This window comes from Artemia franciscana, chromosome 14, assembly GCF_032884065.1.
Source record: "Artemia franciscana chromosome 14, ASM3288406v1, whole genome shotgun sequence".
NCBI classification, from domain to species: Eukaryota; Metazoa; Arthropoda; class Branchiopoda; order Anostraca; family Artemiidae; genus Artemia; species Artemia franciscana.
In genome coordinates this window covers 16,523,614-16,548,797 of record NC_088876.1, presented here as the reverse complement: position 1 = coordinate 16,548,797, position 25,184 = coordinate 16,523,614, and the positions used below count along the sequence as shown (strand labels likewise).

General features: G+C 35.7%; 1 protein-coding gene across 1 annotated transcript in view; it reads right to left on the bottom strand.

Moving 5' to 3' along the window:
- The window catches only part of LOC136035396 (26S proteasome non-ATPase regulatory subunit 5-like), a 45,740-nt gene extending 30,519 nt beyond the window's left edge, over positions 1–15,221 (bottom strand). The window contains exons 1-3 of the mRNA XM_065717177.1: positions 15,000–15,221; positions 7,170–7,314; positions 2,407–2,655 (exon numbers count right to left, since the gene is read on the bottom strand). Of these exons, the coding sequence (XP_065573249.1) occupies positions 2,407–2,655; positions 7,170–7,314; positions 15,000–15,169 (564 nt within the window). The 5' untranslated portion in view covers positions 15,170–15,221. The remainder of the gene's footprint in view (positions 1–2,406; positions 2,656–7,169; positions 7,315–14,999) is intronic.
- Between the last annotated feature and the right edge of the window lie 9,963 nt (positions 15,222–25,184).

The window sequence follows — 25,184 nt, the reverse complement described above, 5'->3', positions numbered from 1 at the left end:
GACATGAATTCCTTCTAAAAATCAAATTTCATTACGATCCGATCTTCTATTCGTAAGATATAAACACTCCAATTTTCATGTTTTCCAAGAATTCCGGTTCCCCCCTCCAACTCCCCCGAATGTCACAGGATCTGGCGGGAATTTGAAATTAGAACTTTAAAGCACAAGATCCTTCTAAATATCAAATTTCATGAAGATCCGATCACTCCTTCGTAAGTTAAAAATACGTCATTTTTCTTATTTTTCAGAATTACCCCCCCCCCCCCAATAGAGCAGATCCGTTCCAATTATGTAAATCACGTATGCAAGACTTCTGCTTATTTTTCCAACCAAGTTTCATCCCAATCCCTCCAATCTAAGCGTTTCCCGTCATTTTAGGTTTCCCCACCCCAAACTTCCCCCAATGTCACCAGATCCGGTCAGGATTTAAATTAAGAGCTTTGAGACATGAATTCCTTCTAAAAATCAAATTTCATTACGATCCGATCATCTATTCGTAAGATATAAATACTCCAATTTTCATGTTTTCCAAGAATTCCGGTTCCCCCCTCCAACTCCCCCGAATGTCACAGGATCTGGTCGGAATTTGAAATTAGAACTTTAAAGCACAAGATCCTTCTAAATATCAAATTTCATGAAGATCCGATCACTCCTTCGTAAGTTAAAAATACGTCATTTTTCTTATTTTTCAGAATTACCCCCCTCCCCCAATAGAGCGGATCCGTTCCAATTATGTAAATCACGTATGCAAGACTTCTGCTTATTTTTCCAACCAAGTTTCATCCCAATCCCTCCAATCTAAGCGTTTCCCGTCATTTTAGGTTTCCCCACCCCAAACTTCCCCAATGTCACCAGATCCGGTCAGGATTTAAATTAAGAGCTTTGAGACACGATATCCTTCTAAAAATCAAATTTCATGGAGATCCAATCACCCGTTCGTAAGTTAATAATACCTCATTTTTTCTAATTTTTCAGAATTAACCCACCCCCCCAACTACCCCAAAGAGAGCGGATCCGTTCTGGTTATGTCAATCATGTATCTAGGACTCGTGTTTTTTTTCCACCAAGTTTAATCCCGATCCCTCCACTCTAAGTGTTTTCCAATTTTTAGGTTTCTCCCTCCCAACTCCCCCCCCCCCAATGTCACCAGATCCGGTCGGGTTTAAAATAAGAGCTCTGAGCCACGATATCCTTCTAAATATCAAATTTCATTGAGATCCGATCACCCGTTCGTAAGTTAAAAATACCTCATTTTTTTTATTTTTCAGAAATACCCCCCCCCCCAACTACCCAAAAGAGAGCGGATCCGTTCCGTTTATGTCAATCATCTATCTAGGACTTGTGTTTATTTTTCCCACCATGTTTCATCCCGATCCCTCCACTCTAAGTGTTTTCCAAGTTTTAGGTTTCCCCCTCCCAATTCCCCGCCCCCATCACCAGATCCGGTCGGGATTTAAAATAAGAGCTCTAAGACACGATATCCTTCTAAACATCAAATTTCATTGAGATCCGATAACCCGTTCGTAAGTTGAAAATACCTAATTTTTCTAATTTTTAAGAATTACTCCCCCCCCCCCAACTACCCTAAAGAGAGCAAATCATTTCCGATTATGTCAATCATGTATCTGGGACTTGCGCTTATTTTTCCCATCAAGTTTCATCCCGATCCCTCCACTATAAGTGTTTTCCAAGATTTTAGGTTTCCCCCCTCCAACTCCCCCCAATGTCATAAAAACCCAGTCGGGATTGAAAATAAGAGCTCTGAGACACAATATCATTCCAAACTTTAAATTTCATTAAGATCCAATCAACCGCTGATAAGTTAAAAATACTTCATTTTTTCTATTTTTTGCGAATTAACCGGGCCCCCACTCCCCCCCCCCCCAGATGGTCAAATCGGGAAAACGACTATTTCTAATTTAATCTGGTCTGGTCCCTGATACGCTTGCCAAATTTCATCGTCCTAGCTTACCTGGAAGTGCCTAAAGTAGCAAAACCGGGACCGACAGACAGACCGACAGACCAACAGACAGACCGACAGACCGACAGAATTGGCGACTGCTATATGTCACTTGGTTAATACCAAGTGCCATAAAAAATAATTAAAAAGGAGAAGGCAGTTACGAGCAATATTTCCATGCAAATATATTAAATATCTTTTTCATGTAAAACTCGGGGGCTGCTCGGAATATATTTTACATTTCAGATTTTACGTTTCAGGTGCATTTGTATTCATGTCTGAAAACTAAGTCACAATCGCATATAAAGCAAGAGAGGTTTGACGTTCTAACCGAAAAATAAGAGCTGTCAATTAGTTACCCCAAAATATGGCTTTTGATTGGAACTCAAGTCGTTAACTATTAATCTCAATGAGAACCCAGAATAAGGGAATAAAGCTAGACTTACCTCGTAGAGCCTAAGTCTAACGGCCTCACTTCTAGTGCTAACATTTTCCAAGTGATGGCAAAAGCTCGGTTTGAAAAACAAATTCTTTCCACAATCTGTTGAAACTAGTAAAAAAAGGAACCTCTGGGCTTCTTTTGCTACAGATAGTTCGTCGTCTCCAATTAGTGATCCACATTTGTATACTAATTCTTCATTTTGGCATAAGTCAGTCATTACATTTGGTGATCCAGCCCGAAGAACAAGCTGTAGCTAAATAAAACAATTATTTTTTTAATTGCGTTAAAGCAAATAATAATGTATTGCTTAAATATGGCTAATAAGCCTCTAGTTACAAATATGAGAATAATTCTCTTTGGACTTATTTGATATCATACATTTCAAGATAGAATACTGCGTCTAATTGGTCTCTGAAACTTGAAATCATGGGAGACATGATAATCTCAGCTGGTAAATGGTTCTATACATCCTTAATATGATATTTCGGAGTCCAGCGTGCAATTCTTTTACGGAATCACTCTTATTTAATTTAATATTATTTCCTTGCAGTGGTTTCGGTTAAGTGGTGGGTTGAGGCGCCGGAGGCGCTCTTGGTAGAGAAAGCTTGGTGAAGACTTAATTATCCTCAGTTATACTTTCTCAAAAGGATCAATATCCCTGTTGTATAAAGACTGGATGACACTATGGTCATACTCTAGGATGGGCTGAACTAAAGACCTAAGCAAGCGCTTGCAAATTGCCAAGCCTGAAGTTTCTTCTCAGGAGTCAAGCTACATTGGTTTTCTTCATCAGGATACAAAATTTGGCGATATGGATTAACTGCTGATAACTGTGCTGCATCATGAATAGCATATACTATCTAGAGCTGACAGAAAGGCTTACTGGTCAAATATGACCAATGAGATGGTCACCACACAAAACGATTCAAGAGAACTTTATCACATTCTCAGAGAATGTACTGGGAAGAAGAAGCAATCTACCATCTCTTCAGTCAAAGCGAAGGAGGGGAAGCTGCTTACCAGTAGGGAAAAAACGTATCAAAAGGTTTGAACACTTCTAAGAAATGCTAAGACCAGGAGTTACTAGTATCAAAAACAAGTACTGCATATTTTTACTTAATCCATAAGAATATCTTTCATTTGAAAATGTGTACACGGAACCGCCAACTACAGAGTATGTAGTCCAGGCTATGAAACTGCTTAAAAACCACGAAAGTTCTGGAGTAGATGGCGATTCTGCTGAGCGGCTGAACGCTCTGGCTGAGTCAGCCGCAGATGAACTCCATGAACTTGTTAGGGATGTCTGGGACAATCAATACATTCCTGGTGAGTGGAAGAAATCAATAATTGTCCCAAGACTGCTGACACAGGAACGCAAGGTATGCCATAAATCCCGATATGAGCAGATTATTAATTTGAGTTTTCGTTCTTCCATCACGAGATTCCCATGTATAAGCGCGGCAGGGCTTACATCTAAGCCAGAATAGCGGAAGATTATTATTTCTGAAATTTAGAAATCTCAGTTGCACTTTACATGCTCCTTCCTTTTCCCCAAAGAATATCAGGAGGAGGAACTAGTAGTATTATGTTTTAGATCAGTATGTCAGTACATATAAATCTATGTATACTGATCCAGAAATGTCTTTCTTCTCCATCATACCCTACCCTGGACATTCTTCTGAGCCCCATACACATAAATGTTTAATTATAGCTCCTCCTTTTACCCTCTTAATAACCATTACTGTCATTAAACTACAAATAAACTGTTGTAAGCTTAAAAAATAAATATGACAGTCTTCTGGAAACAGAATATATCTTTTTTAGCCTATATCTCATAAAAATGTTTGAGTTTAGCCCACCTCCTCACACCCAAAATAATAGGCCCCTTATAAAAAATTTAGTTACAACTTCAAAACTTTGAAGTTTCATTTTGGGAAAATGCTCCCATGTAAAAGAGTTGCGTACTATCATACCCACTCTAATCCTCTCCTCCACCTCGTCACTCCTCCAATTTGTCAGACGATTAGCTTCTGGAAATTTTTGTCTCCAGAGAAACACGTATATATATTAAAATACAGATGTTTGTACCATTAACATATATTCTAATGCATTAGACACAAACCTGTGAAAATCTTCCTAATTCAGCCTTCCCTCCTGTTTAACCCGTTTAGGCCTAGAGCTGTTTTTCTCACCAGGAGTTATAAGAGGATAAAAGGTCCCCATCCCAAGCAGAATAAAAATAATTATAAATTAAACAATTTTAAAACATCCTAAATCAGAGATGATATTTTCTTGTAACATTAATCATACTCTATCTTATATCCCCGAACAAGTAATAAAGGTTTATCCCTATCTGTCCCTAGAGAAAAATTCCTTAGTCACTCAAGTGATAGTAAAAAAATGAACATTAGCGCAGAAGGGTAAACACGTTATTCTAGCTTCTAAAAACAAAGTCAAAACAAATAAAAGAAAATGCACTAAACGTGGTTCTTATTCTTTCTTATTTTTACATTTTCTAATTTTTCAATTCTTATGTCTGAGCTTTTTTTCATTCCAAATGCACCTCTGTGCGAGGCAGAACACAACTGGACAAGATAACTCTGTAAGTGAAGCAACTCTGTGGTAAAATAAATCCAATTTTAACTCTTGGTCAGGCCTTGTTTGTTGGGCAAAACAGTGACACGAGTCCAAAACACCTTTTATGTTACTCGTCAGCTTTATAGCAAAACTCAAAGCACACAATAACAATCAGATACAACTAGAATCAGCAATCAGCCACAAAATTCAAACTGATTAGTTTAAAATGTTGCGATTCACAGCAGATCGAAAACTCCTCATGTATAGTTCCCATAATAAAGTTCTTTTGTTTTCTCTATTTTAGACTGGAGTTCTTCTATATTGAATACACCTTCTTTGGTAATATTTTGGTAGTGTTCAAAAAATGTGAGATTCCACCAGTGGAAGATATATGATGTCAACAACTTGCATTGTTTGCAAAGTTTATGCAAGACACAGCAAAATTTATTGCACATATAAAAACCCATTGATCATTAGTAACTATAGAAATCTTTAGATGATAAGGGCAGAACTGGACCTGCTTTAACTCCATCTGTGCCTTTAAACTTTAGACCTACAGAAGAATTTTGGACTTCAGCTTCCAAATGGTAAGTCAAATTTATTTCAAAAATAAAATAACATTTTAAATCAGGTAAATCCTTCTCCCTCCCCTATATCTTCGTGATATAGCACAACTCTCTCAAAAGGAATTTTACAAAAATTTTAACCCAGAACAGTAATCCCAAAATTTTACAAAATCCAAGACTAAACAGAGAATGTTTGGGCGAAACTAAGATATATTTTTCCTTTGTTGAGCTTCTTTTTTTCCAACAATAGAAAACTTAGTAAGATGTGTCATCAAAAGAAAGGAATAATAGCCCAGATATCCTAAAAGAGTCCTGAATCCGACACTGCTTTCCCATCCTGGCAACTAGAGTCTCTTGTCCCAACCTCAGTCATCATAAACAGCCTCAATCATACAATTACCTTTACTTCAATGCTTTTAGGAAACAATTAAAGTAAAAAAGCTTTACCAGAGAATGGTACTATTCAGAACAAACTTTTAACAGAAGAAACGTCAGGTAATCCTTATTTACAATACAGTCATAATTCACAATACAGTCAAGTTCGTATCTCAAGTCTGAGCTTTGGCTTCTTTTTTTCTTGCTCATACCCTATTTTGACATCACACTTGACATTTTAAAGAGAGAATAGATCAAAGGTTTCTAGATGAGCACTTTTAGAAGAACCCCTCACCTAAGGTTATAAGTTCTTCTTGTGTTTTAGTGTAAATTATAAGACTACAATAGACTAATGGTAACTAAATTTGTAAGAATTTAAATTGTTTTTAGCCAGATTTAATATTTTTAGACTAGGGGGCAAACTCTAGGTTGATAAAATATAGAACTCTGGGAAACTCTGGGAAACTCTGGGTGATATAGTCTGGAAACCAGGAGGAGCGAAAAATGCTCCCCCTTCCAATTGGGACCACTAATTCCAAGTAACTTACTTATGTATATGGCCTTCAAAATTTGAAGGCCATATACATAATATAGAATATAGAAGCCTATAGGAGCTTTCGCATGCAATTCTTATTTATATCTTTCCACTTATGCGCAATTGGCAATCAAGGTTTTAATTTCATTTCCATTTTCAATTATATTTATAGTACTAATTTTTATATCATTTTGCTTTTCCTTTAGGCTTAGGAATTTTGAAAATTTACAAAGTGTATTAAAAGACTATGAGTATGAGCACGCCATTTTGGGGGGTTAAGGGAGGGGCGTCAAAAGTTGTTCTTAAGAGGTAGGACAGAAAAATGGAGAAAATAAACAGGTGTGATTTTAAAGATAATTAGATTTCAACAAGGCCCATCCAGAGTAACTTCTCATACTGAAAATAAGAGGTTCACGGTGCATGCCTTGCATCTTAAAATTCTTGTTATTTGCTGGAGCTGTAACAATCAGTTCAAAACATTAGTATGTTTTAGCTTATCAAAATGAGGCTTTCGTGACAAAGGACAGGCTTGATCCACTTTGATAAAGAAGCCTCCAAATATTTTACAAAATTACAACCCCGAAAAAGCAGACTAAATGTAAGTATTCTTTTTATAAAACATGTAATTCCTTCATTAATTTCCTACATTCGGTCTATCATAGACTTAATAAAGAAAAAATAAAATATTTTTTTTAACAAAACAACATAGCCTACTTGTTCCAGTATAACCTCTCTTGGAAGAGGCTCAGAGTGATTCAAACATTCCAAATAATTATCTTTATATTTGAGATACACTTGGTCAGGACACAAATTCTTACATATTTTCCGGATAACCTCACATGTTAACTGAACTTGCTTCCTAAAAAGAAAAGAAAATAAATTACTTCAAGAACTATCAGTCTTTGTCATGTTTAAAGCATTGGACAAAGATAATTTTTCAAGGCTGCACGACATAGCTACAATTACCATTTGGGGACTATTCTGTAATGCCCCCAAATGTATAAAAATATTTATTCACCATCTTATTTTAACAGTCTTATTTTAGTATATTTTGTTATATTGATTCAGTCAAAATTTGTGAACAACAATAGTTTTATGCTATATATATATATATATATATATATATATATATATATATATATATATATATATATATATATATATATATATTTATATATATATAAAGTATTTTTCTCTCAGTTTTATAATTCATATAAGGCTAGAAATGAGACTTTTAAGAGGGGTGGAGTGCATTGTCAGAATTATAATTACTATCAATAGAATGCTTAATTTGAGGAATTCAGCAGCATTCTTATTATAGTGTTTCTTTCACAAGAGCTCTTCGTCCAGAAATTCCCCCTTTTGTTGATAAAGGGGGGCCTAGCATTTGGAAAATTTTACCCCATCCCAGCTACTTCACCTTTTACAGCACATATCCAAGCCAAGATAGCACGAAGCCCCTTATCTGATTTTTGCCCCAGAATCTAAATTTGCCAAAAGTGCAAACTGTTGATGAAAAATACGAACAAAAATAATTAAAACCAACAAAACTGCAAAATTTTATTTGGTCTATATACAGCCCCATTCAGAGGCAGGGCTAGAATACAACTGTAACACTAGCAATCCTTATATTTGGAAATGGCTAAATGGAGAATAAAATGGGGCAAAATTATAGGTGAGGGGTATCCTGCTACCTCAAAAAAAGTCGAATTAGGCTAAGTAAATGAAACTTTCAGGAATGAATCCAGGATTCAAATATACTTCAGGAAGTTCGCAAAAGCATGCACACTATGAAAAACTCCAGATTGGATCATTGCCTCAATCTGTGAGACTAAGACATTATTCCTGTATTCTGTTATTTTTCCTATATTGCACACATTTAGAGTGTCCATTAAAGTGGATTTACCTCAGTATATTAAGCTGATTACTGTATTTTTGAGACTTTTTTCCCACTCTCCAATGATTTGAATTATTTGCCAATCATTATACAAGCATTGCCATATCACTGTTTAGGCCATAATTTTTTTGGCAGAATTCAGAAGTATTTCTCAGATAGTCCAGAAGTGAAAACACCAAAGATGCTTAGATCGCCTCCCCAGACCTTAAATTCTGAGAAGCAAGATTGTATCCATAAAAACCACGCAACCAAAAAAAAAAAACCTACAAGGAATGCAAATATCCAGATACTATCATAAATAATTCTACCAAGAAAAAGATCAAGAAGTTTACCAATGAACATCTCACGAAAGAACTGATGTTCTGTAATAAAACAGACCCTCCACAATTCTGTGCTGTACTAGACTTGACCTGGATCTTTGAAATGAGGAAACGGTTGACAGCAAAAATGTTTTGAATATTAGCAATAACAAGATAACAGTTGCTGTATATTTGCATGGCTAAAAAGTTTGGTGGAAAAACAATACAAACCAAAACTGTTTCAGTGTACTACTTGTTTGATGCATTGCCACACCAAAATAACTGAAAGCAGATTTCCCACATGCCCTTCTTCTTCTTTTTCGTCTGAATAACAGCACTTGGAGTCTGAAAACAGTCTCTTTTTGACTTAATACAACAGCTTTTACTGGCTTATGGGGTTCCGATCTTCTCCCTCCTTCCAATTACTGCTACAATTAACCAAACTGTAGTAGTTTTCAGAAACAGGGCAAACATGCTAAACTATATTATTGCACCTTAATACACAAATAATTTCCTGGAATAATGATATTTCTTCATTTCCTAGCAGCCTGACATTAAGTAGCTCATACATGTCTGGCTTTATTTTTAGACTTGAGAAAATATTTCTTGCTCTGTTTGCTGCCTCTGCAATGCTATTACAGCTATAGGTGAGGTGTTGAAAGTCTCATGTACTGAATCCTTAGTATCAATAAATAACTTTGAATTCTGAAATACAGGCCATTTTCTTCTCACAATGAGAAAACGAGCACCAACTCCAGTAGTTTCACATTAGGATTTCTTCTTCAAATTGTAAATGCAGAGTTTTTATTATAATTTTGGGTCTATGTATATATCTGCTGTTTTATTTGCAAGTGCATTGACTGTCTTGCTGTGCCAAATACCTTGGTGACTTGTCATGTGGTGGAATTAGAGCTGGATATTCTTTTCAAGAATACTTCATATCATTTTCCATATATTTTCAATGCCAGAATCCCTGACTGACTTATGTGCTGTAGGGCAGACTTGGTCTGTAAGCAAGATCACCTTCTTAGAGTCAGGGGGGTTTTTATGAATAACGTCAAGAGCTTCAACTGTAGTCTTTAGCTCAGCTTTAAGGAAGGATGTATCATTTGGAAGCCAAAAGGATATATGTAATGAATATCCAGGAACAACCAAAGCTGCAGCTGCCTTGCTTCTTTTCAGTGAACTATCTGTAAGTAGTGGCAAGATATTCATGAAGCGTGTTGTCATTTTTGCTTGAAGATAGCTTGTACTTGACCAAGAAGATAATTTGACTTTTCGTCTGGGATAAGCTCCAAGCAAGTTTCAACTGGTTCAAACTTCCATTTGGGGACTCTAGAAATTGGTGAAACTAAATGACCTCATCTATTTATGTATAATTTAATCTTTAAAGAGTACCCATGGTACAATTGGGGCGCCTTCGTTTTCCAAAGGACTAGAGGCAAAGGTTATTTCAAAAATTGGACGATTATGACCAACTACTTGGATCTTTGTGAAATATTTAACAATTAACATATTTCTCCTGTCTCATATGATAGGCATTCCATACAGTGACCCTATACAACTTGGATATCTATTTGGGTCCCATCCTCTTTCAAGAAGTTGTGATAGCCTGAAGTCACGAAAAAATGGGAGAGCAGCTGGATGTGATGGAGTCCCTCTGGAGCTGTTGAAATATGGAAAAAGCTCTTGCTGGCCCACTACTTAAGCTGCTTGGTAATGTGTGGGATGACAAGGCTATACCTCCTAACTGGAATAAAGGCACTTTTGTGAAACTCTTAAAAAAAATGTTGGAAAACATCATACAATAACTGGGGAGGTATCACACTCCAGACAGTTGGAAGTAAAGCTCTATCTCAGATTATTCTTAGTACAGTCCAGACTCAAGTGGGCTTAATTTTAAGGGATGAGCAACATGGTCTCTGCCCAAATTGTTCTTGCTGCGAACTGATATTTAGCTTACGTGTTCTACTGGAGGAATCAAACAAATGGCAAATGCAGAGTGTTTTAGTGTTTAGAGGCTTCTAGAAAGCATTTGACTATGTGCACTGAGAGGCAATGTGGAAAATTCTCCTAGTATGGAATGCCTCCAAAAATTGTGAATATGATTAAAGCCCTGTATGCTGCACAGGTTTGTGCAGTACAGACAGAGGATGGGCTGTCAGAGTGGTTCTCTGTTGAGAAGAACATTTGGAAATCAAGATACTACTCTCAGAAGTTGAATTTGCAATTGTTTAGGAGAAATGTACTTTCTGTACTTATATATGGATGCAAGTCCTGAAGTCTTTCAAAGAATGCTTAGAAAAGACTACTTGCCTTTGAGAATAATTGCCTGTGTAGAATCTTTGCAGTACATTGGACTGATAAAGTAACAAATGCCCAGATAAGGGCTGATACCAAATAAACAAATAAACAAAATCAGAATGAGAAGATGGAAGTAATGGGGGAACATGACCTGCATGAGTGAAGGATGCCTCCCACACAATTTATGGTATTGGATCCCAACTGGCATTCAAAGGAGTGGAAGACAACTCAACAAACTTGGTCAATCCCTGGAGAAAAAGGCAACAAGTCTCCAAACCACTCTAAATGAACCTTGGTCTTTGGCACAAGATTGGTCAAGTTGGAGGTCAACCATCACTGCCATGTGCACCCCAGGCATGGGAGGACCTATGTCTCAGTAAGAGAACCCTGAGTTTATACCTTGGTGTACATTGCAATTGAAATTAGCTGGAATTTTATTAATAGTGGGAGAGAGATTTGCTAAGAACGCATTACCTATTAAGTTTTACAATAGTCTGTGGTTATAGATAGTATTATTGCACCATGGAATGTCAAAAGTTTTTTTCTTATTAGTAAGAAAAAATGTTCCCTTGAGTTTTTCCTCTTTTATGCTCATTTTTGGGGCCATAAAAAAGTCCTTTGAAATTTGAAAATATCAAATGTCTGTAAACGACTGTTTTTATGAAATTCTTAGTGAGTTTTCAGAAAATTGAAGGACATCAAAAAGATTGTATTTGTATTATAAGAAGAACATAAAGTAATGCTAGCTGTTGTTATTGTTGTAAATATTCTGCCATGAACAACAAAAATATAGGCAACAGCAAGCCAATTCCTGACCAGGGCAATATTTTGGTTGACTTCCTTTCACAAAAACATGAAATACCACAAATGAAGCTGACTTGGCTTATCATAGCTCACCAAAGCTATGACCTTCTGTTGGAAGAAGACAATTAAGACTTCAATACAGTATTTGACAACATCACAAATTATTCTTTTACATATATTGTTGGTTTTACTGTTAAGAAGCTGCTCACTTGGCACAAGTGTTCAAGGTGTGGTTCAAAACTTATTCAAGGCAATTAAGCAGTCAAGCCTGGATTTATCCAGCCTTACAGCTCCTTTGCTAGGTGTTATTCTGTTTCTGCAAGACTGTGACTCCATTTTCCTCAAACATTACAGAAATTCTTTGGGAACTGAGACTAATCAATTGAATTTGGCTTGAGTGAAGACCTGAACTGGGAAACTGACTGCATGGACTTTCCTTTTGAATTATTTATACAATATTTTCTGTGCACATGTGTGCATATTACAAAGTAAAATTTGAGAATCAGGAAATCAAGAGATATTCCTATCAAGGAAAATAAACTAACAAGCAATTATTTTTGTTTTAGTAATGTAAACATTTGATTATCTCTTTTTTTGAAGAAAGAGGCAAAAAATTTTAGAACTAGTGTTTGATTATCTTTTTAATAAGCTCTTCAGCACTACAGACAATAAAAATCAAACTAATATCAATAAACATATCTCAAAAAGGAAGTGGCTTTATTTAATTTAGCTGCAAGTCTGCTTTCATGTCCACCACATATTTCTCTTTGAGAGTAAATTGATAAAACTTTGGAATTGAAACATCAATACAAAACACCACATTTCTTAACCCAATGTCATCATATTATGGCATTGTTCAAATAAGCCATTTTTAACTTGATTATTGTAATAAATTCATTTTTTGTTTTTCTTTCCATTCTCAAATTAATACTATCTTTACCTTTTGCATTATTACAGCCATACTAACTATTCTCCTTTCCTTTTTTATCTCTTCAAAGTATTGCATTCTTCTTCATGCCCTAGATGCCCAATTTGTCCTGTTTCTTTTCCTGGCTGTGAATACTGATGACATACCCATGCCTACCCATGAAAAAATCTAATTTTGCTTATGTTTCTACTTGTTTATGTGTTCTTTGGAGCAGGTACATCTCCATCCAGCTTTGGATAATGGTTGAGATAGGGAATTAATATATTGTTTAAATTTATCTACAGTGGCCTGAATACCCTGCTGAATGCCCAGCTTTCACTCACTTGACAGCCTCTGCTGAGATCATATCATCTGACCAGACATTAGACAGCAAAAAGAAAAATTCTGATCATGCTACTTATGGAGCCCAGCAACAGTCAAGTGCTTCTCTAGCCAAAAACAAATACTCCAAACCAGGCCTGACAGAACAGCAACAAAACACTAAAGACTAGACTTGCAGTGAATAGGAACACAATGATGATAATAAAAAGAAGGATGCAGTGTACTTAAACACTTTGTAGACTTAATTTACTTTGGTGTGTGCTTTCTTGCTGACATTGTTGCATTAACAGGTGCTTGGGTCAAATTAAAGATTTAAATCAGATTGTCTCCTGTAATGCTAAAAGTCAAAAGAAGATTGTTGTAGTAACATTTATTGACTTAAGTTTGCTTTTGACAAAATACTAGAGATGAAGCTATGTCAGATTTTAACAAAACAATGGACTTCCTAGACAAATTTATATATTTTATCTCTGATTCTCTTAATGATAGAAGCCCTGTACAGGCTCTATCAGGGATTATAGTAAAGATTACCACTTAGCCCTTTGTTTTTCTTCCACTTTTTAGCTGAGCTTGAATTTTCAAGTGAGAGAACAAGACTAGCAACTTTCTTTTTTTGTTTATTTTAAACAAAAAACAGAGTAGACTAAGCCACAGGTTATTCCCATTACAACTTATCAGTAAACAAAACAATAAGCAACAATGCACAAAAGACAATATACAAGACCTGAACCCCTGGGTATTGATTGGTACCATGATTAACAAATAAACTCCTTAGGCTGAACATATTTAAAAAAAAAAATACAACAGAATGCATAAAGAGACAAATTAATTAGACTATTTTTAGGGTAACTGAGTAAAACAATTCATAAAAATGCCATAGATATTATGGTTCAATATACTGCCCTTCATAAAGAGGTTCCAACCAAAGCTTTAACATTATTTCTTGAAACAACATGATCAGGTAACATGTTCTATGATCTAATGAACTGATTAGCATAAGAACACTGTTCAAACTTTCTTAAATTTTAAGTTTATTTCTGATGCAAATGAGAGGTAAATTTAAACTTCATCTCCCCCCCCCTCCTTGTGCAAATATACCCTGAATTAGTAGGCTTATGTGTGGGTTAAATTCATTTGTGACAAGTGATTAGCCTATTATTTTTGGAAAGAGCATAAAAAAACATTAAGAAGTATGTTCACTTTATTTGTAGGTCAATAATGTGAACAGCAAAATATTTACCATTTTGACTATAGAGGTAAGTTTATTTCTGGCAAAATTCTAGTTACTTGACTTCTTGCCTATCTCAGAAAGGATTTACTTTAGGAAAATGAAACTTTCAGGGGTGGGTCTACAGGCTAAAGTATGTCTTGGGAAGGCATTTTAAAGTACTCACATCCACTCCTTCTCCATCTAGAGGACCCTGAAACTAGCCTACATGACAGGTCAATACCTATTGAAATTTTGACAACAGTTGACAACAACAACATTTTACCTTAATATTCAATTACTAGTTGCTCTTTCTCTGCCTTTAGTTCTGAAAATGCAATTCTTGTTATTTGAGTAGAATTTTGTGCCATAAAATTTTTTTTCAAAATTAAGGAAAGGTATTTTCATATATTTAAAACCTTATATAATGGAATTGAGCAAAGTTATGAAGCTGAAAACAATTTTGTTGTAGCCTACTTCAATTAAGCAGAAGATCTAGACTAAATTGCAAGGTTTCACTTTTAAAACACACATATTTTGAAGGTCAAGGCCCTCTAGAGGGAGAAGGAGTGGGGGTAGTTGCTTCAAAATACCTTCCCAAGACATACTTTAGTCTGTAGATTCATCCCTGAAAGTTTCATTTTCCTAACCTAAACTCTTTCTGAGATAGCAAGAAGTCAGTTAACTAGAATTTTAACTTACTTCTTAAATACCTAAAATAGTCCGTTACTATACACCTTATCCCAAATATTTTTAAAGTAAAATAGGCTATAGGCTATCTTACTTATCTGAAGTTTTCAGACATTCAAACACATCTCTGAAGTCAATATTAGGAGCATGTTGTCTGAGATAACCAGCTGGAAGAGCAACAAAGAATGCTTTCAATTGTTCAAGGACTTCAATTTGATTCTTTCCAACACTAAGAGACTCAAAGAGTCTAATAACATCTTCCATTTTGGAGAATGACAGGGTATTTCATAAATACTTGCGCGTCTTCCGAAGACCAGTATTGTCAAAGCCTTTCGGGACTGAAGTATCAAATTCAGCGAAAAAGGGACACTTTTAGTGTCCTCCTAGAAAATTAGCCAATATACTTTAAAAGTTGACAAAAATAGGCTTTAAATGGTTTTCTCGCCACTCCAGGGCCAGATTTATGTTCTTCTTTTTCAAGTAAAAGCAAAGCGGTTCTTCAAATAAGTAAAATCCCATGTAAAACCTCTAGTCGCCTAATACACGAAGAAAAAAATGATTCAGAGAAATTTTTGGGTTCTCTCAAACCTTCGGTCGTACTAGTTATTCTTCTTCCGAAAACTCTGTAAAACCCTGTTTTGTGTTATGGGGTGCGTTTCTTTACTTGTCCGATTATTAATCTGATTAATCCAAGCGTTTCTTTAGACACATATGACGTCAGAGATTAGTCGGATTATCCCCACAAACGCTCAAGATTACTTGTCCGTGGGCTGGCACTTTATAACCCCCAAATAAAAAGATTATTTGAGGATTGTGACGTCAATGCTATATATTTTTCAAATGGATAAACATGTGAAATCGTTAAGTCTAGAGAAAAGACAAGGAAACTGTACATAATAGAAATAATCTTAGCTTTTCAGTGACCTGTAAGTAATATTATGCATATTCCTTAGTATCTAAAGGGTTTTTGGTGTTCTAGGCCTGTCTTGCATAGGCTAAGCTTCATAAGGAGTCAGAAGAAAAGTTTTTTTGTTATTAAAAAGGTTGATTCTTAGGGAGGCAGCTATCACATTGGTGAGTTAGTCAAATGTTATTATATCAAACAGGCCTAGTTTCTAAACCATCCTATAATTATTAGTTGGAAAAAATTTAGAATGATTAGGCCAATACCTATAGCCTTTTATATAGTCTATATTTGTTGAGACTGCTATTTAAACTGGATTTTTAAAATACAGTAGGGGTAAAATTTTACTTTAGCTACTTTTGGCTATCTTTGAAAGAGGTTAGGCTAGGAAAATGAAACTTTCAGGGATGTGTCTACAGGCTAAAGTATTTCCCAGGAAGGTATTTTGAAGTACCTACTTCTACTTCTTTTCCCTCTAAAGGGTCCTGAAATTTTTGGGTGCCTCATTTTTTTGGTTATCAGTTTCTTTTTCTCTGGCCTTAGACAACTCCTGTTGATTGAGCAGAACTTTAAGCCATAACACTGTTTTTTTCTAATTCTAAAAATAATCTTTTATGCCACCTCATTATAGGTTAAATATATGGCTTATATTATTTATTCTCCATGAATTTTTGTTTTATTTGATTTCATTGATGTCAGTTGCTTTCTGTTAAAAATATATTTATTTTTTTACATCAAGCTTCTTCTTTTGTGAAAAAATTTGAACTGTTTTTCTTTTTATATATTGTATAAAATGTAAAGGAATACCTGGCCCTTCATTTCACAGATTCAACTGAAAGTATTAGAGGCATCTTACATCAAAATTCATTTGACACATTTTAATGTTTTTTTTTTTAGATGACATAGGACACCATTAAAGTTTTGCATTTCCTTTGCTAAAAATTGTCTTAAAAAGTGCCAAGTTTAGAGAGTTATGTTAATATTTTTCTTGCTGATGAGTATAATTTTTTTTTAAATTCCTTCTGTTTAAAGAATTTTAGAGAGATTCTGAGCCAACGATGGGTATATTGTTGTTACAAATGATTTTTCTCAAATGGGGTTGTGGAAAACAAGTAGAACATATAATTTCTCTTTTTTTATTATTTCAAAACCAGAATATCACAAAACTAAGCATTAATATTGCTGATTGTACCTTAAGTAAATACAATCCCTGATGGAGTTTTGTTGATACCTGTTTAAAAATTTATTTGTCTTAATGAAATACATATTGTTTGTGGGACAGCAATGAGCAACTATGACTTGAGTTTTTTTTTTTTTCAATATTTTCTTTTTTCCAAATAATTTTTGTTCTCTGGTGACATTTGTATTCCTTCCTAAGTGGCTGGCACTCTAGGTTGAGAATCCTTTATCCAAAGGGCACAGGTTTAATTTCTGGCATTAGCAGTTTATTTGGTTTGGGACAAAGGTCAGTGATGTAACTCTGTAAGTTCAGCCAGAATTGGCCCAAACTTAACAGGTTACCTAGAGAAATCTGGGGTCAGTAAGCAGGAAGGACATGCAAAAGCATAGGATGACTGGCCCCTAGCTTCCTATTGCAATTCCTGTCTAAAGGATTACCTGGTCCTTTACTAGGCTTCTGACTTAGCCATAGGAGCTTTCTTTTAAACCCATTAAATATAAGTACAAAGGAAGAAATGTCAGTAAGGTGGTCCTTCCTTTTCCATGAATTTTTGATGTACAGACAACAGTGTAGGTCATAAGAATTGGCTGGTGAATGTTTTGCAAGGTTTAAAAATTTAGGGCAATTGCTCAGGTTGGCAACTGAGCACAAAAGTAAAATTTTGTGAATGGTTTTTCTTTGTGAATGTCATATTTATGTCATGTCCAGAATTTTAAAGTTAATCTTCATTGTTTTTTTTTTAATTTCCATGGCCCTAGGACTTTAGTGTATTAAAACCTACCTATGTCCATCCATTTTCTTTTAAACAGAGAGGAGTTCTATGTTTCCTAGCTTCAATAAATTTATATGCAATTTTGAGACCAGGGTTACAAAGTAGGTCAAAACTTGCAAGTGGAACAATGATATGACTAATTAATTTGTAAGAAATGTATATCAATTTAAAGATTAAAAAATTATGTAGAAAACAAACAAGACAAATAAATAAAAGTATCCCTTTACAACCATTTAATTAAGTGTAACAAATGTAGATTATCCCTAAGATTGAAATGAACAAAGCTTCAATTATGAATCTGTTTTCTTTAAACAGACTGAAGGGACAAACCTCCAAGCTATGACAAATTCAATCTCACTTTTGATCTCTTTCCTTTTCAATAGGAACTTTCTTTGGATTTTTTTTCAACCAAGTAAAAACATTAGGGACATGATCAGGTATAAGTGACCTTCCACTAAGCCTACATACCCAGGGGAAAATTGTGCAGCTATACTAATAATTGGTAAATTTTTTGTTGTTCATATGTTTGATTTACAAATAAAGTGAACATACTCCTTGATGCCCTTTTTTATTTTTTACAAACATAATAAGTGCTTCAAGTACAAGTTTTTGAGCTCTTGAAAATGACCAAAGTACACTCAAATAGTTTTTGGGTATAAGAAAGCTTAAAACATTGGTCTCAAACTTACTGTTTCATTATTAATCCATTTTTTACATGTTGTATAATCTATGAGCACTGATTTTCCACAATTAAGTTGGATTAATAAATTTTACAATATTATGCTGTATTTCTTCTTCTTTGATGCCAAATTTTCAATTAAGGTATGTGTTTTTGGTCATTTTTGACAAAATAATGTATGTTTTTCTCTGCCAAAATTTGTTAGGTTAAGTAAGGTCAAAAAGTGCTTAAACTTGAACTAGCAAAATAAGCAATTATTATATTTGTAAAGAACATACAAAAAGGCATCAAGTGGTATATTCATTTTATTTTTAGATCAAAATATGAACAACAAGAAATTCACCTCTAACATGCCTAATTTGCAAACATATAGCCCAAATTATATATTTCCAATATTTTCTGCCACCTGTTACTTGTTTTTCCAGTTCTTGTTTTGCCACAGTTGCCTCAATTAACAGGTACAAGGGTTGAGGGATAGATTGGCAGAATCAATAGAAAATATGTAATTTCAGCTATACATTTCCATATTAGCAGGGTTGGGGCTAAAGTAGAGCAGGGCTGCATGTAGAAAGCTATAATTATTATGTAAATTACAAAGAATCATCTTTTTTTAACAGGTTTTCTTCTATAGGTCTACAGGTCCTTCTCTTGGCTTATACCACATCAAGCATCATATAACCAAAAAAGAATAAGTAGCAAAAAGCTATATATACATAAGCACATGTTATTTAACAATGACTTCTCTAGTGCTTAACTATGACCCCTTAGTAATATTAACAAGAAACAAGGGTAAAACTGGTGCAAACAGTATTACTGGCTTTCATATAAAGTGAATATACCACTTGATGCCTTCTTATATGCTCTTTACAAACATAATAATTTCTTCTACTGCAAATTCAGATTTAAGCACTTTTTCACCTCTTGACCTCTTAAAAATGACCTATTAATGGAGTCATTACAAATCTGTAATAGTTTAGAAACAAATTTGGGCTATATATTTGCACATCAGGGGGGTGGGGGTAAAGCATAGCATATATTATATACTTAGACTAACCATTGCTGTTTTTTTTTTTTTTTAATGTGTTTGTGCACATCAAATTTTAATGAAAAGAGAAATCACCAGTGCAACAGCACACACAAAAAAATTCAAGCAATGGTTGGTTTACATATTTAATATATGCTACACTTTACCCCCACCCCCTGATGTGCAAGTATATAGCCCAAATTTGTTTCTAAACTATTACAGATTTGTAATGACCCCATATATAGGTCATTTTTAAGAGGTCAAAAAGTGCTTAAATATGAACTTGTGGTAGAAGCAATTATTATATTTGTAAACAGCATTACAAAAGGCATCAAGTGGTATATTCAAATTATATGTAAGCCAGTAATACTGTTTGTACCAGTTTTACCCAATGGTAAAACTGGTGCAAACATAAATAGGTAACAGAAAAAGTGAAATTTAATGTAAATGACAATCAGGAACTGGATCAAGGGGGCCAAAAACAGGGCTATATAATTGGAGTTCAAAGAACGTGGTGATTTTTTAGTGAAAAAAAAAGCACTTCCCTGGCTAATTTAGGACTTTGAATTAATTAGCCTACCAAAATTTTCCTATCCTATGCAATTGAAATAATTTTCCCTTTTCAGAGCATTAAGACAATTTATCACAATAAAAAATATCCAAAGCATCTTGAATGGAATGACTTAAAAAGGCAAATGACAACCACAATTTGAAATCTTACAATTAAACTTCTGGCCACACAAATTGTATTAGGCTACCCAGCTCTGAAATAATTGCTGAAGCTGTATTTGCCTGTAAAATTTGAAACAGGCCCAAAGTCCTAGCCTCTTCCTTGTCAAAACTTCACATAGCATTAAAATAATAATTACACGTGACCAATGTTGTTATTATTCGCAATTAATCTTGCCGTTTTCAGTAACACGTGGCCGACAAGTATTTGTTGCTATCTTTTAGGGGTTAAACCTCGATTAGTAAAAATCCCATTGGACAAGTAAAGAAACGCACCCCATGGGTGCGTTTCTTGCCCCATGGTGTTTTCCGGCACGAAAACCCCATGGTGTTTTCCGGCACCAGATCCGGCTTTGCCGCTTTTTGGACAATTGTTTTCATTTTCGTCACTTTTGGCAAAAAATTCGAAAGAAAGATTCTGAATCATTTGTGCTGTGTTTGCGGTGTTACAGGAACCTAAAGAAAAGTTGGAGTACAGCTAAGATTAATAAAAAAATATGTTGTTTAGTTTTTGCGTTTTCAGCCAAAATGTCTACTCTGTATGGCGAGAAAATGAAAACGGCGAAAAAACCTGTCTTCACTATGAGCTGCCCCAGCCGACTCGGCCGGAAAACGTCATAATGAAGACAGGGCTTAAAAGATTTGCGCCAACAGACCACAGATACGGTGTCTGTCGCTGCCGACAAGGCTTAATTGCCCTCACTCCCTCTTTTCCTTCAGTAGCATATCAGATCTTCTGCAAAATTTTTCGACAATTTCCCGCAGACTGATATCGAAAAGCAAGTGAAACGCGTTTGGCTTGGAACGTGCTTCACATCCTTTTCAACTGGCTTTCGCCAACGCGTTGGGTAACGCTGCTTTCGCAAAAATACACAACCCCAGCATTATTTCGTCCAAACATTAACGTATTCATGAAATCAAATAACTAAGAGATCAAACTGATAAGGAGAGAAATAATTACAAGATAAATATCACTTGTTCTGTATAAAGCTAATCTATTCTTCAAAAACAAGAAAATCTCAAATTCTTTGCAAATAGTAACAAGACAAATATCACATGTGCTCAATCAAATGTTGAATTAAAAAAGAAAAAGCACAGAAAACCAAAGAAAAAGGCTTTTTGGTGTCAAGAATATCTATTGTTTTCGAGGAAAATCCGTTTCTCTATGCCCACTCTCTTTCTTCTGAGAAGAGGTCAACGGCGTCTGTAAAAGACAATGAAAAGGCTTAATAATCGCAATCCTTTTCACTAAAAGCAGAATGGTGCACAACAAATGTCTAAGCAAATCCAAAATATTTTGCACGAGGCCTTTGCCATCTTTGTGGCTCAAAATGGACCGAACTGAAAAAACCTAGACATCATGAAGAGACCTTTATAAGGGAAAGACTGTGCTGGATTTTACATACGGTGCATTCCATGTTATGAAGGCTTACAAAAAGTGAGCAGATACAGAATTAATCGGATTCCAATTAGAATTAATCGGATTCCAGAAGCGTTATACAGAGATCCAGCCACACTCTGGGTTCAGAAAAGGCCACGTTTTTCAAGAAAGAAAGGAGAAAATTACAAGAATGTGAGAGTATGAAAGGAAAATTTAATGCAGAATTCCTGTACAAGAAATCTGTTCATAGCTTCAGCTTTCGTTTGTAAAAAAAAAAATCAATTTCTGATGGTTAACCATTTTGGAGAAACAAAACTTCGGCTACTGCAATCTGATTTCATTTATTTGGTTTTCTGATTGGTCAGTCAAATAGGTCAGGTTCAGATTTATTCTCTATTTGCTCATTCTTGTCGTCAGCCTTGCAGTACCACCTCGAAAAGTTGTTAAGTAATATTGGCGGAATCTGCCACCGATTCACCGAAGCAGCGTTACCAGAAACCATCTGCTTTACATGAATGAGTGAATCGACAGTTTTCACTTCCAACCGATTTCGCAGCATAGTTTTAATGTTTGTTAGTTGAGAAAACTGTCTTTCGGCACCAGCACTTGAGTGAGGTAATGCGCATAAGTTCTACGTAAAGTTTGATAGTTCAAAGAATTTGGTAGTTCTGTCGAGATTCTTTACATCTAACAAGAGCTTCCAAAAGTAAGATGGTGAGGACACTAGCTCTTCACCACCAGACTTCAGGATCATTTCTTCTTTGGGATGTGGCAGGCTCAGCCACTGGTTTTCGAGAGTGTCTATAACAGACTCTATCTCGCTCTGACTATTCCCCAGGAGTTTGCTAAATCTGCTGGTCAAAGGACTAATCATTCCAACAGTTCCATTCACGGCAACTGTCGGGTCTAAGTACTCGAAAGCTTGTGACGTCTTATCTTTATGATTGACCGCTTTCTCATCTGCTTTACCAGTTCAACGTAAAATCCCAGACACGTCAGCCTAAACTGTTCAACAGCTTTCCCTGATGCTCCTTCTTCATTCAGATAAGCTTCTGTGTTGAGACCACACAACACATCTTCTACATCTTTGTAGTTTATGGGCTCAAGAGGCAACTCAAAAGCATCACTTCTGTTTAGGATTTCTAGTTTCACGAACCATCTCATAATCGCTTTCAATGTTGATCTGAAGCTTGTTATCAAAGTGTGGATCATTGTGTCCTCAGACTGGAACTGTACGTTCAAGGTATTTACCTTACCAAGCGCAAAAGCCAGAAAGTACAAATATGCCTTCGTTGTAGGTTCTTTGATGTAGGCTAGAATCTTGGATGCCTTATGTTTTGAAGCCTTGTCTGCAGAGGGTTCCTTAGACTGTTTCACAAAAAAGGTAGCCGGGGGTGACCAGACTTCCAAAACTCGTCTGATAGCTGCCTCTAGAGAATGCCATCGGGTATGGGCAATCTGCAACAGTTTGTAATGCGTAGACTGGAGGAATTCCTGTATCTGGTTGAGCTCTGCAATTCTTTTTGGGCTCCTTGCAACATAGTTTATAAGATCTTTCAGTAAGAGCTCCAATCCATCCGGAAGAATCTTGGATGGATAGTTAGCATATAACGCAAGTGAGTGGCTTGTGCATCCAAGCATAAAAAATGTGTTAAAGATTCCTGAAACAACGCACCTAGTCCATCATGAACCCCGGTGCTTACAAATGCATTATCATATGCAATCCCTATCAGATTGGAGACAGGAGCTCCAATGTCTTTGAGGTAAGTTTGTATTAACTTTTTCTGTCCCTCACTTGATGCATCAGTCACTTCTACCAGGCTTAAGAGATACTCTCCCACTAAAAGAGTGGCATGATGCTTGTACTTCGCGATCATGACAAGCGCTTTTGCCGAACTCTTGTCTGTTGTTTCGTCCACTATGAGTGAATAATGGGCTCTAGTAAGAAGGTCCGCTAACGTCTGACACTCACGCGGAGCCATAAGGTCATGAATCACTCCCTTTACTTTTGTTCTTTTAAGCTTCGTCTGACGAAGAATACTTGAGTCTGAAACAGACGCCTTTAGAACCGCTGTTAAGGAAGCAGCTTTCTTAAAAGGTACATCCTCAGCAGCAAACCATGCCACAAGGCGCATTTCGCACAAAGAGACGGCCTGCCTTTTCTGCGATGTAGACTCAAAAACGGGGTTAAGCGGCATCTGGCTTCCGTCCATCTTTACTTTCTCTTTGTGGGATTCCCTCTTGCCGTCTACAACCATATTGTATTTTGACCCCTTTTAGAGTTTTACATCACCTCAATTAAACAGTTCGTGGTAACGAACTGTAGTAAGGAGCGACCCGGCTCAATAGTAAACGAAAGTCTAAAAAACGGAATTTTGATGCTAAGGAATACATCAAAAGAATTGAATTTTCATGCTGATTCTAAATATATAAGTTTCATAAAATTTAATCTTTGTCATCAAAAGTTACGAGCCTGAGAAAATTTGCCTTATTTAGGAAAATAGGGGGAAACCCCCCCTAAAAGTCATAGAATCTTAACGAAAATCACACCATCGCATTCAGCGTATAAGAGAATCCTGTAGAAAAAATTTCAAGCTCCTATCTACAAAAATGTGGAATTTCGAATTTTTTGCCAGAAGACAGATCACGGGTGCGTGTTTATTTATTTATTTTTTTTTTCCAGGGGTCATCGTACCGACCAAGTGGTCCTAGAATCTCGCAAGAGGGCTCATTCTAACGGAAATGAAAAGTTCTAGTGCCCTTTTTAAGTGACCAAAAAAATTGGAGGGCACCTAGGCCCCCTCCCACGCTCATTTTTCCCTAATTCAACAGATCCAAATTTTGAGATAGCCATTTTGTTCAGCATAGTCGAAAACCATATTAACTATGTCTTTGGAATGACTCACTTCCCCACAGTCCCTGGGGGAGGGTCTGCAAGTTATAAACTTTGTCCAGTGTTTACATACAGTAATTGTTATTGGAAAGTGTACAGACGTTTTCAGGGGGATTTTTTGGTTTGGGGTGGAGTTGAGGGGAGGGAGCTATGTGGGAGGATCTTCTCTTGGAGGAATATGTCATGGGGGAAGAGAAATTTAATGAAAAGGGTGCGGGATTTTCTAGCATTACTATAAAAAAAAAACAGTGAAAAAATAAACACGAAAAAGTTTTTCAACTGAAAGTAAGGAGTAGCATTAAAGCTTAGAACAAACAAAGATTATTACGCATATGAGGGGTTTTAAAAATACTTTAGCATAAAGAGCGAGGTATTTAGGAGGAGATAAATACCTTGCTCTTTATGCTAAAGTATTTTTAGTAATTTCAACTATTTTTTCCACGGCGTTTCTGATTCAAGGGTCATCTTTAAAGAATTGGGACAAAACTTAAGATTTAGTGTAAAAGGCAAGGTATTAACAAGGGGACAAACCCACTCATATACATAATAAAAAATATAAGAGCATAAAAGTTTGTTACGTAAGTTAATTCTTAAGTTACGTATATTTTTTACTAATAAAAACGTTCGTTAAAAATTAAAAGTTCTAGTTGCCTTTTTAAGTAACCGAAAAATTGGAGGGCAACTAGGCCTCCATCCCAACCCCTTATTTCTCAAAAT